The sequence below is a fragment of the Pleurodeles waltl genome, chromosome 1_1 (genome assembly GCF_031143425.1).
Source record: "Pleurodeles waltl isolate 20211129_DDA chromosome 1_1, aPleWal1.hap1.20221129, whole genome shotgun sequence".
Lineage (NCBI taxonomy): Eukaryota > Metazoa > Chordata > Amphibia > Caudata > Salamandridae > Pleurodeles > Pleurodeles waltl.
Window position 1 is genome coordinate 421,869,898 of NC_090436.1, and position 16,628 is coordinate 421,886,525.

Sequence of the window (16,628 nt, forward strand, 5' to 3'; positions counted from 1 at the left end):
CAGTCGAAAACAAAAGTGGAATCGGGCAAAGAGATAAGCTTTACCTCATTTCACCTCCAATCTGCCAACTCAGGTGTGGAGGTTGGACGCCACAGTTGGCTTGGTGGTAGGACACATCCAAATCTGCTTGCCGTAATGATGGCTGAAGTCCCACCACCAGCCACTATTTCCAATGGTGCTGTTGACATTTGTGGAGTTTTCTGGCAGAGTCGGCGGGACTCAAGAGGACTTTCTTCTATGGGACGCCAACATGTAAATTGGTCTGGCGGACTGCCAGGCCAGCGGATGGGTTTTCCGTCAAAAACAGTGATGGTGGGACCATTACCGCCAAGATCTAAATCCGGCCCTTCATATCCTGCAGAATGTGCAACATGCTTACTATCTGCAGGGGAATGTACAGATGTAGGGCAGTACTTATGCAAATCTTCCATGATCATTTCTAGTGTTTGCTGGGAATCTGCAAAGTTGAAAATCTACTCAAATAGTCATAATAAACCTACAATTAGTAGATTTCTAATCAGTACATATAGCTCAGATATACAATTAGAAATGCATGGGGAAGCTGAATTATGACATGTTTTTACAATTCATAGTCTGACATTAGGCACAAAGGTCGTAATTCTCAAAGACAAAAACCTGCTGTTGATTCAAATTAACAGCATCAGTGAAGTTTGACCTTTGTAAATGGTATTTACTGACACATAATTCCACCAGTATAGTGGAATCTTCGAGTGAGGGGACTTGCTCTTAGATGCAGGTTTGTGGACTTTCTAGAGCAGGACGATGACTATCTGTAAACAATGGTGGAAATCAACAACCTCAGATGTTTGTGTGCATTCATAAACATTTTGCTGGTAGTTGCCCACCTCACTGATGGTCTAATCAGGTCAAAACTTGTCTTGCGTTCCCATATGAAGAGGAACCTGTCCTGGCAGTTTGGACTGGACTATTCCTACTGGAGCAAGACTAATTTGCATAATGTGTGTCTCTGTCTAGAATGGTATAGTGGGTGAAAAAAACATGGTCAGGAATATTGCTCAAACGATTGCGAATGGTTGAGATTAGTTCAAGTATTCCTTCCATCACCTTGTGGGTTTTTGCACATTTCTGCATGCAGCAATGTGCATGTGTATATGTAAGCAAAACAAAAACTTGTTCAACTGTTATGGCAATCAGTGACATTCACAGTTTCCCAAGTGTACTCTTAAATATTTTAGAAATTTTGTCAAAGCATAGGCTTAAGCTTATTTGAGTACATTTCTCACTTTTCAGAGGGTATATTCTTTTTGGTATACAAGTGGGGCAGATTAGACACTATAAAGATAACAGTGTTACTCAACATAATTTTCAATATATCCATGCTTCATGTGAAATTCCCTCAAAATTCTTTTAAAATTTCTTGACAGTATGATGATAACATTTGTATGGAATAGAAGAAAAGCACACATATCTTTACATAAATGTAAAAGACCTATGTACAAAGGTGATGTTATATCATTCTGATTATTTTGTTAAACAGAACTGGATCTCTTTATCTGATGACTTCAATAAGGATTCAAATATTTGGCAAAAGCTGTAATATACTTTTATACTCTCTTTTACATTTAAGCACCTGGTCTATATCCCACAAAATCCTGAATCTTTAACGTCCTCAGTAGTAAATCATTCCATATCACTAGCCATGTCCTTCTAAGAGCCTTCTTTGATTTGCACAACTTCAGATTATCCCCAATGTTTTAAGATAAATAATAGAGTACTATTTTGGAATGATTGGATGGGCAAGATAAATTCAACATCTTGTTCAGTAAAATTGGCCCTAATTCCTACTTGACAAGATAAAATGAAAATTTCTAAACATAACAAGTGTTGGTTTTGTAATAAAGATAATAGTGATGTTTTAGATATGTTTTTGAATGTTCAAATGTAAGATTGTTTAGGATTTAAATGTGGGATAAGATTACTGATATATGTTCAATCAAACTACTCTTTGATAAAGTGCAGATATTTAGTGCATAATCTTCTAATGTTTGGCATTCTTATGCCATGATCAGAAACTTTGCAGATTTTCTTTTCCTATTGGCAATTAAATCAGTGGGAAGACACTGCAGACATCACTTTCACTAGATGGTATAATTACAGACTAAGGGCCTGATTCTAACTTTGGAGGACGGTGTTAAACCGTCCCAAAAGTGGCGGATATACCACCTACTGTATTACGAGTTCCATAGGATATAATGGACTCGTAATACGGTAGGTGGTATATCCGCCACTTTTGGGACGGTTTAACACCGTCCTCCAAAGTTAGAATCAGGCCCAAAATAGAAAAAATGTATAATATACACAAACGATGATTAAGCGAGACATGTTGTGGATGTCACTTTCTTCTTCTCTATCTAGACATATTGCAGAGATTTCTATGGAAGTTGTAGTTTATGATCCTCCATGAATTCGTAGAATATTTTAGCTCTATTTACATATATATACTACTTAATATAATATTCTTATATGTTATTGTTAGACCTTAGCCTCAGGGTGGTCTGTCTCCAAACTGTTTGCCTTACTCCTCTATTTTAATGATATTGTGCTTGTTGGTATTAGTACTATGTGCACTTTACCACTGCTAATCACTGCTAAGGTGTGCGTGTTCTCTCCTTTAAATATGGTAAGTTTGGTTTACAACCAATTTGCTCATTTACATCACTTGTAAGTCCCTGATAAAGTGATATTACATGAACCCAGGGCTTGTAAATTAAATACTAGTGAGTCTGCGGCCTAAGCAGACTTATACAACTTATTGTGTAGACTTATGCAACGTATTGTGCCACTCACTTAAGTAGCCCTTTAAACATGTCTAAGGCCTGCCATTGCAGCCTGTGTGTACAGTTTTAAACTGCCATTTAGACCTGGCAAAATAAACCTTTTGCCAGACCTAAACCTTCCTTTTTAATACATATGTCACCCCACCCCAAGAGTTGGCCCTAAACAGCCCATAGGGCACAGTGTAGTGTATTTAAAAAGTTGTTCATGTACTTTTAACTTTTACATGTCCTGGTACTAAAAAACTCGCAAATATGTATTTCACTTTTGCAAGGCCTGCCTCTCCCATAGAATAACATTGTGTTAATGCATTACATTTAATATTGAATTACTTTAAACTGGGAGCCGGTAGGAATGTAAAGTTTGGTGGCTATGGAATTGTAATTTAAAACCCTCTTCAATGGTAAAGTCGAATTTTAAATCACAGTTCCGAAAATGCCACTTTTAGAAAGTCGGCATTTCCTTATCTTTAACATTTGGTGCCTGCTGCCTGTATCCTGGGTCACATGACTAGGTGTAGCTGGCAATTTGCCTTTGTGTATTGTTCCCAGACAGTGAGACAAAGAGCAATAGATGCTGGTAGGATGGACCATCTCTAATTTGTTGAGGGAGAAAGCTGTCACCTAGCACACTTCCACATCACAAGTGCCTGAGCATCTTCACAAAGGGTTTGACATTAGACTTTTGCGACCCTATGCAAGCTTGGCCCAGGGCAGGGAAGCTGGAAAATCCATTCACCTCGGAGGGCAGAAACTTCCATAGATGTCTCCTACTCAAAAGCTGGCACCAGGTTTAAATGTTAAACCCTCAGACCCAACTCTTCAGTACACCTCTGGACCTGTGGAACACACAGAAGGACTCTGCCAGAAGGACTGCTACTCTGTTGCCCTGCTGCCTGAGTAAAGAGGACTGGACATGCTTCTTGATCCCAGGACTACCAGAGTGACTCTCAGTGCTAGCTGGCTGGGCTCTTGATCAGAGCCTCAGGAACAGAAGAGGCTCCAACTATCTAGAACCAGACACCTGGACTCTACTTGCTGTGAGTCCCCCCCTCCACCCCACAAAGTGGTGCTACCCCAGTTTTGACCCTTGAAAGCTGACCTGAAGGTGCTCTGCCAGCTCAGCTGTGGTCCTGTGAAGCAGAATCGAGGGAGTTTGACGCATCTCCTCGCAGCCTCTTTACAACTACCACTGTGTGATGCATCTTCTATGCAGGACTTCACATTGCAACCCCCTCATCTTCAGCATTTTTAATGACGACACAGGACTCCGCATCATAGCCCTGTAGCTCCTCAGAACTGCTGCTGAGTGATGCATCTTGCAACACTCCACAAACCCAGATTTAAGGTACTTTGCTTCAGTGGTCTAATTTGGTCCCTGTATCTGGACTGCAATCCATCACAGTCACACTAAACTTGTGACTTTGTCCCCGTCTGGCATGAGACAACCACAGTTAGTGCTTTGTGCTTTTGGGCACGTTTTTTACTTAAAAATTTGAAATAGCATATCTCCAGTTCGACTGATTCGGTTTTGTCGTTTTGGTGTCAAATAATTTATGTAAATTGGAGTGGGATTTTTCTCGTGTTGTCACTCTATTACAGCTTAAAATGCTGCATACATATTTTACATATTGCCCCTAAGATAAGCCTGACTGCTTTGTTCCAAGGTACCAGAGGGTTAAACATAGGTTAATTTGGGGTTGCTTGTGACTTCACCCTGACAGGAATGTGGTTTCTGCTTAAGTGTGATTTCACACACCACCACCATCCCCAACCAGTTACCCTATTTCCAACAGCTATGCTTTGTTTATGTCACGATTATCAAAAATGTATCACATTGATTCATAGTACTGGTGTTCAAAATCACTATCTTCTATAATCTATGATCTTCTTATTACTGCCATTTAAGGCTTTCCTGCCTCTTTTTCTCCCTCTCTCATTGCTTCTCCTTTCTTTTCTTCTTGCCCTCTTCTTTCTGTTTTATATTTTTTTAAATCTTGAAAAAATTATAAAATTCTACTCTTTAACTCTCATGAAGTCCAAGATACCTTTGTAATATTCATCTGTTCGATAGTTCTTTATACTTTTGTAACGATAGTTGGTATTTTTTTGCAATGCTGTACTTTTGCCGTATGTAATCACTCTTAATAAAGCACTCTTAAACCAAAAAGTGCACATCAACGAATCAGGCTCAATGATTTCGAAATATGAAAATAAAATCTAAAGCTATAGTGGATTGTGATGCCAATATGCACATCATTGCATTTTTAAGTATTAAATTATGACACCAGAACAGAAAATAATATCACTTTAATTTTCAGGAATTGGCTGTGGTCATAAGGATATTGAGTGATAACATCCGAATGCATGGAGTACTAGGAAGTCCAACTTGAGTTGGAGAGCATTCCAAGCAAAATGCATCAATCCATCTGTGGCACTGCATTATATAAAACTGGGTGTAATGTAGACTGATGTATTTCACTTGGAATGCCCACCAACGAAAACGGGATTTTGTCCCCGACCTCCTAGCTTGCCTGTCTCTACACACATTATCCTTATTTATAAATGAACACCACTGGTAGTTTGATGCACATAACTTCTAAAGACTTGCCATTCAACAGAGGAGTCTCGCAGAACCCCTATGCCTGATTTCTCAGATGTATGCAACGTGACACTTAATGTATATAAATTCTTTCTTTTCATGCGTGACAACAAAATAAGTAGCAGAAGTAACAATTATCAAAATCTAATCTTCAAATTAAAAAAGTATCCCTAAAATCAAGTTTCCATCCTGTTATGTCTTCCAAATGGTATACAAGCGCATCACCAATTCTTCGGCATTATGCAAATAAGTAAAGAAAGCTTGCAATGGAAACCTACCTCCACCGCTACCCCAGGACGTTGGATAGTCTGTACAAGACATGGCTAGTGCCAGTTGATGGTCGAGCACGAGCAGGTCACCCACTGTAAGCCCAAAGCACTCGAGCAGTGTCTGGTGGCTGTCGGAAGTCAAGGAACCAGCTTGACTAAGCAGTTCATTGGCCAGCATACACGCAGTGTCCTGTGCGTAAGTGATGGAGCCGCAGCCCACTGTCACCGGTGAATACCCCATTGTGTACATGCAGACTGTGATGGATACTGTTTCTTGGGAACGGTGACCTGCGATAAAATACAGAGTGCTCACTTAAAACGCAACAGACCTAAAAAGCAGCAAAATGCATATGTGCAACAAATTCCGAATAGTCAAAACACAGACCTCCTTGTTTCCCTCGCTCATGATGGAACACAATACATTGTAAATCATGCATTTTTTCACATGGGGACGAAATTGCAGGTGAGAGGGCACGACAGAATCTTTCTTTACGAATCTAAACAGACTTTGATTTAAAATTTTGTAAATCTAACACCATATCTGGAACACACCATAACTGACCTTGCTCAGGTGGAAACTCAGTTGACTAATTACAAATGGTTTCAGTTACAGAGATATAAAATACTGGATGTAACATTAAATGCTATCAAACAACATTCCACTTGGTTTATGTTGCATTTTTTGGGATGGTTATTGGTATACAATGGTGTTTGTTGGGTTAAGGTGGCATTCTTTTAAATGGCACAACCCCTCCTGTATTGTCTGCTGGACGAATATATCCTAGTGTTAGAAAACCTACATCCTTCGAAGTCCTATCGGAACCAGTTGCAATGGTCAAATGGAAATTACCAGTACATCTTAGAAAGCTGGTGAAAGATGAAGTTGGGCTTGGGATGATCTAATGTCTATTAAACTGCACGTTCTGAATGGCAGTCAGGTTTAGATTTTGCAAAAGGAGGACTGAATCATGTGTCAGGGTTCTGGTCATTCTCCTCAATGAAAAATGCTGAAGACACTCCAGTTCCTCTGCGTCACCCTCTTGTGAGGGCGAAGAGATGCACTGATGAAAAAGATCTCCACACGTAAAAAGGTTGAGAGTTGTTGGCTCAGTTTTGGTTTGACGTTTGGGTGGTTTGAATGTCTTCGAGACAAGTGTGAACAAACGTTTCCATGGCAATCATTTAGCAGCCGTATTGTGGGAAAGGAAGGAGAGCTCTGCAGGCTTAAAGGGTCAGACTTGGTACTTTCTGTGAATGCACATTGTTTGTTTGGACTGCCTATATTCGGTAGGTGTTGGAGGTGGCAATCTCCGGCACTCTTTTTTGGGCAAAAGATTTATTTGTCATGAACCGACTTGAGCCAGCACAAGAAAGACAAAGGCAGATAAATAAGAAAGACGGGTGGAGAGAAAGATTGGAAAACAGTGACAAATGGAGAAAGCAGAGAGTGACAAAGGGACAAAGCAGAGATGAAAAAACTGTAAAAAATGAGGTAAAGAGACAGGAAGAATAGGGTGGGTGAAAAAAGAGGTAGGAGCAGGGACGGCTCCTTCACTATGGCTGTGCCAGAAGCAGAAAAATAAAACAATAGTTTACTTTTGTTTTATTTTTCTGCTTCTGGCACAGCCAGCAGTGCAGGGTGGGGCTGGACCACAGGAAGTGGTAGGAGGGAAGAGTGCACCTAAGTGCGCATGAGTGTTTGGCAGGCCGTCTGAGGCCGGCCAAACACACATGCGCACTTAGGTTTCTCCAGCCTGGCTCGGTTTAACAGCAGGGCTGGAGAAACTGCACAGTCACTGCCACTCAGACCAATCCTGGTACTGCGCAGAATTGCTGGGGAGCCTGTGCTGATGTCCCAGCAGTGAATGTTGTGACACCAAAAGAAGAGGAGCGCGAGGGTCAGGGAGGGAGGCAAGGTAAGTGCTTTAAAAAAAAAAAAATGTATCTCCTCTCCCTCCCAACCCCCATCACCACACCTCCCCTTGAGTTATGTGGTGGCCGACGCTGGGTAGGAGGTGGAATCAAGACTATGCAGCCTTGAAATTATGCATCCTACGTTCGACAGCTTGAATGATGGTCTCCGAAAAAAACTTTGGTTCCCCCTACTTGTTGTTTGTTACATATTAAGCACGTGTTGTTTCTGTCTGCTCGAGTAGCCTTCTTCCATTTTCTAAAACATCTTGATGAGTTCTAATGGAACATCATACTCAATACATCAGACGCCTGGCAGGAGTGCAGATGAAATGGTGCTCGCTTTGCCTGGGTACAGATGCCTGTGTGTTACTTTGGTGATGCTTGCAGGTCTGCTAGGTGTATGACCCCTCGAGGACAACAGTCACGAGGAGGAAGGCTCTGGGTGTAGCGGCTGAGGGCAGGGAGGCTCCTACTGTATTATTCATTTGATTTTTTTAATGTGCATTTTTATGCATTGATTTGAATATAATGACCGCCGTTCACTAGGTGCACAGATAGTTGTGCGCTTGAGCTAACAGCTGCAATAATTTCATGGAAGGGTCTGGCCATCAATGTTGTGGCAGGTGAAGTGGCACCATGGTCTGGAGGTCCCAGAAGACACTGAACCCTGACCGCTGCTGTGATTTACTACCCCAACAGCAGTCAAGGGACCCGTTTTCCTTGCTGGCACCCGGCTCACGGTGCCCTTGCAACCCGAGCTTGCCTGTCATGTCTTGGCATTACAAATCGAAGAACCAAATGAGGAGCGAGCCACAGTAAGGCACACATAGGTCAGCAGCCTTTGCTTAAACCATCAACTGTATCTGTGGGTCTCCAGTACGAGGGGGCAGCTCTCACATCCACTGTTGTTAGGATAAAGAATTCCAGCAGAAACGTCGTCACTTGTTTATAGGCGATTTGTGTATTTCATATTTTATATGTATTTATTTCTTAATCTACTCATTAGAACTCATTTACTTGCATTTAGGCCGAGATATTTGACCATAGGTTGTGCTGGATCTCTTCGACACCTAGCCACTCCAGATGCCACTATCCTCCCCACCCCTCCATCTCATCCCCTGAGCTGCATCCCCTTTCCTCTTCTATCCCTTCATATCTTTCCTTACCTTCCTTTTCTTCATTTACTTAATTTTTTTTGCAATCCTTTCGTTTTTTAATGTCAGGAAATCATTGCCTCAACAGGTTGTTATGTAACATTACCCATTCAACGCTCACCCATTTGTGAATGCCTCTGAGGATTTAGTTGACTTCTTGTCACTGCGCAGACGCTATACCATGTCTGACATGAACACCTGGTTTTAACACCAGCATTGCGATGAATGTACAACTGATTACTGAATGTCTTGAAGTCTCTGGGGTATGTTCCCAAGTAGTCAAGCAAACTGAAGTACGTTTTGTCCGCTAGATTTGCAATATAGGTTTGACCCTGAAAGAATATCCTTAGATTGTGGACTCAGTGGAAGGAGATGAGGTAGGCAGTAGGCCTCACAGCTTCCCAGGACATTCCATTAACCAAAGGCCACAGCGGAGAGGGAAGGAGATGCACAGAGTGGGACTAGCCATGCCCCACCAACGTTGGCAGCTCTTGTCAAGAGAGCGAAGCCATACTCGTCAATCAGTCACTATAGCCCCCACTCAGTCTTTTGAGTGCACAAGGGTGGAAGCCCCCTGCCCTCTCTGTTACTTGCACAGAAGAGATTTTGTCCCAGCCCGAAAAAACTGGTGGGAGGGGGTCCGCCTCCATATTCAATATGTGTACATCACGCAAATCTAATCTGACACCTTTTGTGGTTGTAGTAAATATAACTGTCAACTGCAGGCCTTTTTACATGCAAAATATTGTTTTGTGTCCTTATTAACTCCACCTAAAGTTAGTTGTGGTATCCAACTTTCTGTTTGTAGCTAACAATTGGGATGCTATAATGGTTAAATAATATGAGCAATACATTGAAACCAGTGAGGTGAAGCCAGGCCTCCTGACCCATGCAGTGTCTCCATGCCTTGTCCCATCACAACAGGAGAACAAAACAAAGTCATTCAAGGGCAGCACAGCTCCACCCAGAGACACAGGCTCCGGCAAGAATTTTCCAGTTGCACCTCCTCCTGTGCAGTGGTGGAAGGTGAGTGACCAAGTCCAAGGATGTGTGGAAAAGGTTCACTCAGTGATCGTATGTGGTGAATGCACGTCAGGAGCAGATTATTTTGAAAAGCTAATCTTTATAGAAGATATAGACAACCGAAACGAGAGGTCTCATGGCAAACAAAAGAGTTGGAGAAGTGCAGGGGGATCTGGAGGGCTGATGCAGATAAAATCAGGAGCGGGAACAGGAAGACTGGGGTCAGTTTTAGCTGTATATGCTACTACAGTAATTTTCCTTCACATGTGCCACTCTGGAACCTCACCACCAAAGCACCAGCCACCTGGAAATACAAATCCTTGGACTTCTAACCCATTTACCCTCGGGGCTGAATGTCAGGTGGCAGAATTTCTAAAGGACCAGCAACCAAACATAATATCCAGATAATTCCATCCACCATCCAAGCCAGAATTATGAACTTCAGATGATGGTGTCTACTCAGACATCTCATCTAATGCTGATTGATGGTCAAGGTGCCGGACACTGATAAACTGTGCATGCAATTAAGGTTAGTACAAACCAAAAACGAGTTTTTCTTGGGAAAACATTCACATACACCAAATCTTCATCTTGAATTACAGCATAGATGAACTACGTGGCAAAAAATATCCTGGAATGCAGCAAAAAGTGAAAACAAAGTGTTTGTGTCTGGTCACTTGGAATATGTGTGTCCATATAACTCTATGTGCATACTAATTAAGAACAGTCAACAATTATCAATGCTCACCTGCAGCATGGGTATCTATATTTATGTTCTCCTGATTAAATCAGTTACATAATAATCTAGAACATAATGCATGCATAGTGTCTATTACTGCCTGAAGAAATGCTAATCATGCATATTGCTTACTATTTTGTGATAGCGTTTTCTAGAAATATATTTTCATTAACTTGAAATGATGATATATAATGTTTTTATATTGGATCCAAGTTGTAAGCACATAAATAATATGGTTGTAGTTAAAATACGTTTAATCTAATGTAATTTAGTTGTGCTACATTTTCATCAAACCACCATATTAGTTAACATAGTGGAGGGTTTTGATGCTGCTGGAGTATAAACATTATTAATAAAATTATGTCGCTACAACAACGTGTATTAAAAGGCCTAACTGAAAAGGAATGTTAAAAAATAAACTGTGTGCTTTGAAATATGGTGGCTTTGGTGTCAGGCACAATGAAGTTCCACATGAAATAAAATAATGACTAATGAAAATGTATTTTGCTTAAGCATAATTAGAAATACTGAAAAGATTATTATTAACATGTACTAAAAGATTTATGGTTTACATTTATTATGAAATGTTTTATTTTTCATGCTTAACACTAGTTTAAAGGCCTCCCATTTTAGTACTTGTCCAGAGGCGGGATGTTTTAAGAGAATGTTAACTCTTCAAAATAATGTTGCATCCTGTGTGACTTTGCACAGTGGAAATTTCTGTATTACTCTTAGTGTTTGGTGTTGCATATTTCATTGACATAAAAACTGTTAGTTAAACAAAAGAGCTCAGTGCTCAATGTCCTATTTTCCATGTAACATATTTTGTTTTGTTCAAGTTTCGTTTTTGGAAGGAAGGTCATGTAATGTTTTCATATAGTTCTAAATGTGATTTTGCATGGAAGCTGATGTCAGGAGAGGACAGGAGAGGACAGAGGAGTGACAGCGTAATCCAATCATGGCTGCAGAAAACATGAAGAGATACATCTGATGTGCAGAAGATGATCATCGGCTGCAAACAAAAACACCCCATAGTCTGTCCAATAGAAGCTTGGTTAGTAACTTTTGGGACTTTAATATAGCAATGTTTTAGGTGATGTAAGTCAGATTCCATTTAGCTTCACTTCTGTTCAGATGCTGTTACTTAGCACCTTGCCTATGATATTAACAGTAAAGCTATATTAGGCCCAATTTTACTGAACTGTTTCCCTCTAATGTCCTGATGCTGTTCTATTAAGACCTGATGTTCCTGTGGTCTGCTGAAGAAGATTCTGTTGCTTGCTGATCCATTTAGGAGAGGTAGAACCAATGTGCACTTGTGTTTTCTTTTCAGGTTTTCTCTTTAGAAAATCCAACCACTTATTTTGGTTAGCGCCATACATAGATGTTTTCCAAATTAATTTTTGTCTTATTTTTCTTTTTGCATGAAGCCCACACATGCTTTTCTAATTTTCAAGAGTGCTAGTTAGGGATGCTTGACTTAATGTCTCAAATTGATTGTTTATCAAATCAAATCAAATCATTAGCATTTATAAAGCGCGCTACTCACCCGTGCGGGTCTCAAGGCGCTAGGGACAAAGGGGGTGGTTATCGCTGCTCGAACAGCCAGGTCTTTAGGAGTCTCCGGAAAGCGGAGTGGTCCTGGGTGGTCCTGAGGCTGGTGGGGAGGGAGTTCCAGGTCTTGGCCGCCAGGAAGGAGAAAGATCTCCCACCCGCCGTAGAGCGTCGGATGCGAGGGACGGCGGCGAGTGCGAGGCCAGAGGAGCGGAGGGGGCGGGTGGGGACGTAGAAGTTGAGCCGTCTGTTGAGGTATTCCGGTCCCTTGTCGTGGAGGGCTTTGTGTGCGTGGGTGAGAAGTCGGAAGGTGATCCTTTTGCTGACTGGGAGCCAATGCAGGTGTCTCAGGTGTGCGGAGATGTGGCTGTTGCGGGGTACGTCGAGGATGAGGCGGGCTGAGGCGTTTTGAATGCGTTGCAGGCGATTTTGGAGTTTGGCGGTGGTCCCAGCGTAGAGGGTGTTGCCGTAGTCCAGGCGGCTCGTGACGAGGGCGTGGGTCACGGTTTTTCTGGTGTCGGCGGGGATCCAGCGGAAGATCTTGCGGAGCATGCGGAGGGTGAGGAAGCAGGCGGAGGACACGGCGTTGACTTGCTTGGTCATGGTGAGAAGGGGGTCCAAGATGAAGCCGAGGTTGCGGGCGTGGTCTGCGGGGGTCGGTGCGGTGCCGAGGGCCGTGGGCCACCAGGAGTCGTCCCAGGCGGACGGGGTGTTGCCGAGGATGAGGACTTCAGTTTTTTCAGAGTTCAGCTTTAGGCGGCTGAGCCTCATCCAATCTGCGACGTCCTTCATACCCTCTTGTAGGTTGGTCTTGGCGCTGGCGGGGTCCTTGGTGAGGGAGAGTATAAGTTGGGTGTCGTCGGCGTAGGAGGTGATGATGATGTCGTGCTTGCGTACGATGTTAGCGAGGGGGCTCATGTAGACATTGAAGAGTGTCGGGCTGAGTGATGAGCCTTGAGGTACGCCGCAGATGATCTCAGTGGGTTCTGAGCGAAACGGAGGGAGGTAGACTCTTTGGGAGCGGTTTACGAGGAAGGAGGCGATCCAGTCCAGGGCCTGGTCTTGGATCCCGGTGGAGCGGAGGCGGGTGATTAGGGTACGGTGACAGACGGTGTCAAAGGCAGCCGAGAGGTCAAGAAGAATGAGGGCGACTGTTTCACCGTTGTCCATCAGGGTTCTGATGTCGTCTGTGACTGAGATGAGGGCGGTTTCAGTGCTGTGGTTGGTTCGGAATCCGGTCTGTGAGGGGTCGAGCAGGTTGTTGTCTTCCAGGAAGGTGGTCAGCTGTTATTAATTGATGTAGTTTGTTTCAACTGCACAAACTAAATGTATACTATTTCTCTTTTTCACTTGATTCTGCTTCTACTCTGCATTGTTCTTTTGGAATGTTGAATGTTAAACTTCTTAATTAGATTGAGATTTTTCAGGCGTTTAGGACAGCCTGTGATGTTTCTGTTTTTCTATCATTCGGTCTTGCACATGATTTATGGGATCTTGGCATTGTTAATCTAAAGGGCAATAAATGTTTAAACTTTAATAAACTGGTGTGATTCATGGCCACATAGGTCATGGTGAATTACTGACTTCAATTAATTATGTTGATTATTTAATGCCATATTTGATGAGTATTGGATCATATTGTTTGGCCGGATGATTACACACTCCTGTTTAAGTCAAAAGGTCCAAGTCAACCTCTGAGGGTAATAGATGACTTACCCTATACGTGTCACCTTATCATAATAATATAAAAGCAAATAAGGTCTGACACGCCTACAATGCTGCTCATTTCACTCATGCTTTTCCCCCTGCTATCTCGTTCCCCTGCGTATCGTATCTCCCCACAGGTTCAGCTGAGCAAGGACAAGCTAGTGTAATAGAGATGTTCCTAATGTGCATGTATTGTCAGTGAACTGTCTAGTGTTCCTAAATGTTGCAAGTGCTCAAGGACCTTCTGCTGTAGTTCCAGTGCTGGGCTTAGCACTCTTCTTCCACTGGTATATACTCCACCGTTTAAAAATGCTGCATATTAGTTGAACTTCCTATGATAATGTGACATTGAAAATGCCACCGGCGCTCCTCCATTTTGGCGGAGAAGCGTTGCTCCCCTGCCAGCAGAGGCAAACAAAAAATGAAATGGTAATAACAGGTTTATTATAATTGTATTTTTGTTAGAAGCCGAGTCTTGGAGGCAGGGTCATAGGAAGCAGGTGGTCGGCACTGCTGTCAGGGCGCATGTCAGTTTGGCCAGCCGAGTTAGGATGGTCAAACCGACATGCGCATTGACATCTCTTCAACCCAGCTGCATGCACAGGCTCTCAGTCCACGTTGGAGCACAAAACTAGCCTGGTCTGCCCAATCCTGACACTTCTCTCATGAGTATAACCTGCATAAGAGAAGCGTCTGGATTGGCCGTGGAGGAGCCTGGAGGTTAAGCCTGTGCACACACAGCAGAAGAGCAGCAAGCGGTGAACGGCGAGCTGCAGGTAAGTTCTTTTTATGTTTTATTATTGCTCCCCGTGCTGCCCTACTACTTTTTCCTGACACCAGCCGCTACTGGAAGATGCTCAACTCATTCTTAGAAAATGGGATAGTGCTAACGTATAAAGTTAGTTATGTGGTTTTCTCTGAATTGCTAAAGGAAATGATCCATGAGATCATAACATGCTGAATCTTTTGTTTGTGTATAAATCCCTTGATTTTGCAGATGAGCTAGATGACTTTCCTGTTGTACTAGGGACTCTGTCCATTTATGGGATGATTTTTAATGCTGTATGTGAATTAATGGAAAAACGAAAACTGGGAAACCGCATTGGAGGAAACCAAATCATGGAAAAAACAAATTTAAGAAAAGGCAACTTTAAGGTAATACAAATAAATAAAAAATCAAATGAAACATTTTAAAGGAAAGATCGTTTTAAGGAAAAATCCAAAATTACATTAAACGTGGATGGAGTTTAGAAATAGTGAGGGGTTTTTGGGTTCAGGAATGGGTAATGCTTAGGGTTGGTCAGGAACTTTAGGAGTCAGGAATGAGTGTAGATCAGGCACAGAATGGGTGTTTTAGAGTTCAGGGATGGATGGACAACAGTGGGGTGAGATATTCTGTATGTTATCTGGAGTAGTTGGAGTTTGGAGGTGGTGAGAGGTTTTTATGGTACATTGATGAGCCTAATGTATGGGAGTGTGGTGTTTTTAGTGTTTAGGAAGGGGTGGGGCATAGGGGTGTTGAGGGGTTGTATGGTTCATAGATGGGCAGAGTTTAGGGCTTGTTTTTAGTGTTCTGGATTAAGTGGAGTTTATGTCGGTGAGAGGTTTTAAGGATTCAGGGATGGGTGGATTTTAGATGTAGAAAAGTGTGTTAGAGTTCAGAGATGGGTAGTGTTTGGGGTAGCAAGGTGTTTTAGGGGTCATGGAATGATGGTGTTTAAGGACGGTGAGGTTTTTTTTTTAGGGTTCAGAAATGGGTGACGTTTGGGTGTGGTTTGAGGTTCTAACGGTCAAGGATGGGAGGGGTTTAGGTGTAGAAAGCGGTTCAAAGGGTTCAGGAATGGGTGAAGTGTATGGGTAGTGAGGAATTATCCGGTTCAGGAATGAGTGGAGTTTAGTGGCCGAAAGAACTTTTAGGGTTCAGGGATGAGTGTAATTTAGGGATTAGGGATGGGTGTAGTTTAGGTATAGTGAGGTGTTTTTAGGTTTCTGGGATGGGTGGAGTTTAGGGGTAGAAAGGGCTTATAGCATTCAGGGATGGGTGTGGTGAGGGTTTCTTATAGAGCAGGGAGGGATGGTGTTTAGGGATGGTGAGCGGTCAGCAAGTTAAAAGCCTCCAAAGTAATTGTTTGACAATATAAAGGATATAAATCTAAAATAATGCCCCGGAAGTACAGCAATAAAATAAATACCTCTGACAATTCTGTTTCTGAAAGTAAGATTTGCAGCCACTGTATTTTCATCTTAAACATAAGTATGCGAAAGCCAATTTCAAACAAAAAGGCATTCTATTTTTTGATTTCTATGAAATGGTAAATGCCATTCATTCTAAAATATGTCTGTTATGGTATTTCAGGAATGGTATTGCATACATTTGTTATACAACTGATTTTTAGAGGCATTCCATTCTGCTAGAGATGCTGCCTGATTCCTTATGATTTTGCTGTTTATTTGGACTTATAATCATTATGATTTCAGACTATGTATTCTGCATCTGGGCCTTAATGGCATTTTAACTTTTACTTTGAGACTTTGTAATAAATCCCTTTAACTTTTTCCTGATCTAGAACTCAGTTACTGAGTGGTCCAAATTAATTATTTCCAACTCTACTGACTAATGCTGGTTTGATGTTGACAAGGGTGCTGTTTAGCGTAAGGACAGCCCCAGGACAGAACTGCCAGAGGTGAATTTGGGGAGATTTAAATTTTGGGGTGTCCTGAATTCTGGGTTTCAGGGTTCTGCTCCCAAAATGTCATCTGAGCACACATAGGGCATGATTATTGATCATTGTGTTACACAAAGCAGGATTGTTTTAGCTGTAAGGCACATGCAAGTAATCTATTCTTACC

General features: G+C 42.2%; 1 protein-coding gene across 6 annotated transcripts in view; it reads right to left on the reverse strand.

The window, feature by feature from the left end:
- The window catches only part of ARHGEF28 (Rho guanine nucleotide exchange factor 28), an 892,610-nt gene that overhangs the window by 574,207 nt on the left and 301,775 nt on the right, over positions 1-16,628 (reverse strand). For all 6 annotated transcript variants that reach the window (XM_069223983.1, XM_069223974.1, XM_069223958.1 and 3 more), the window contains exon 4: positions 5,697-5,975. In XM_069223983.1, the coding sequence (XP_069080084.1) occupies positions 5,697-5,975 (279 nt within the window). The remainder of the gene's footprint in view (positions 1-5,696; positions 5,976-16,628) is intronic.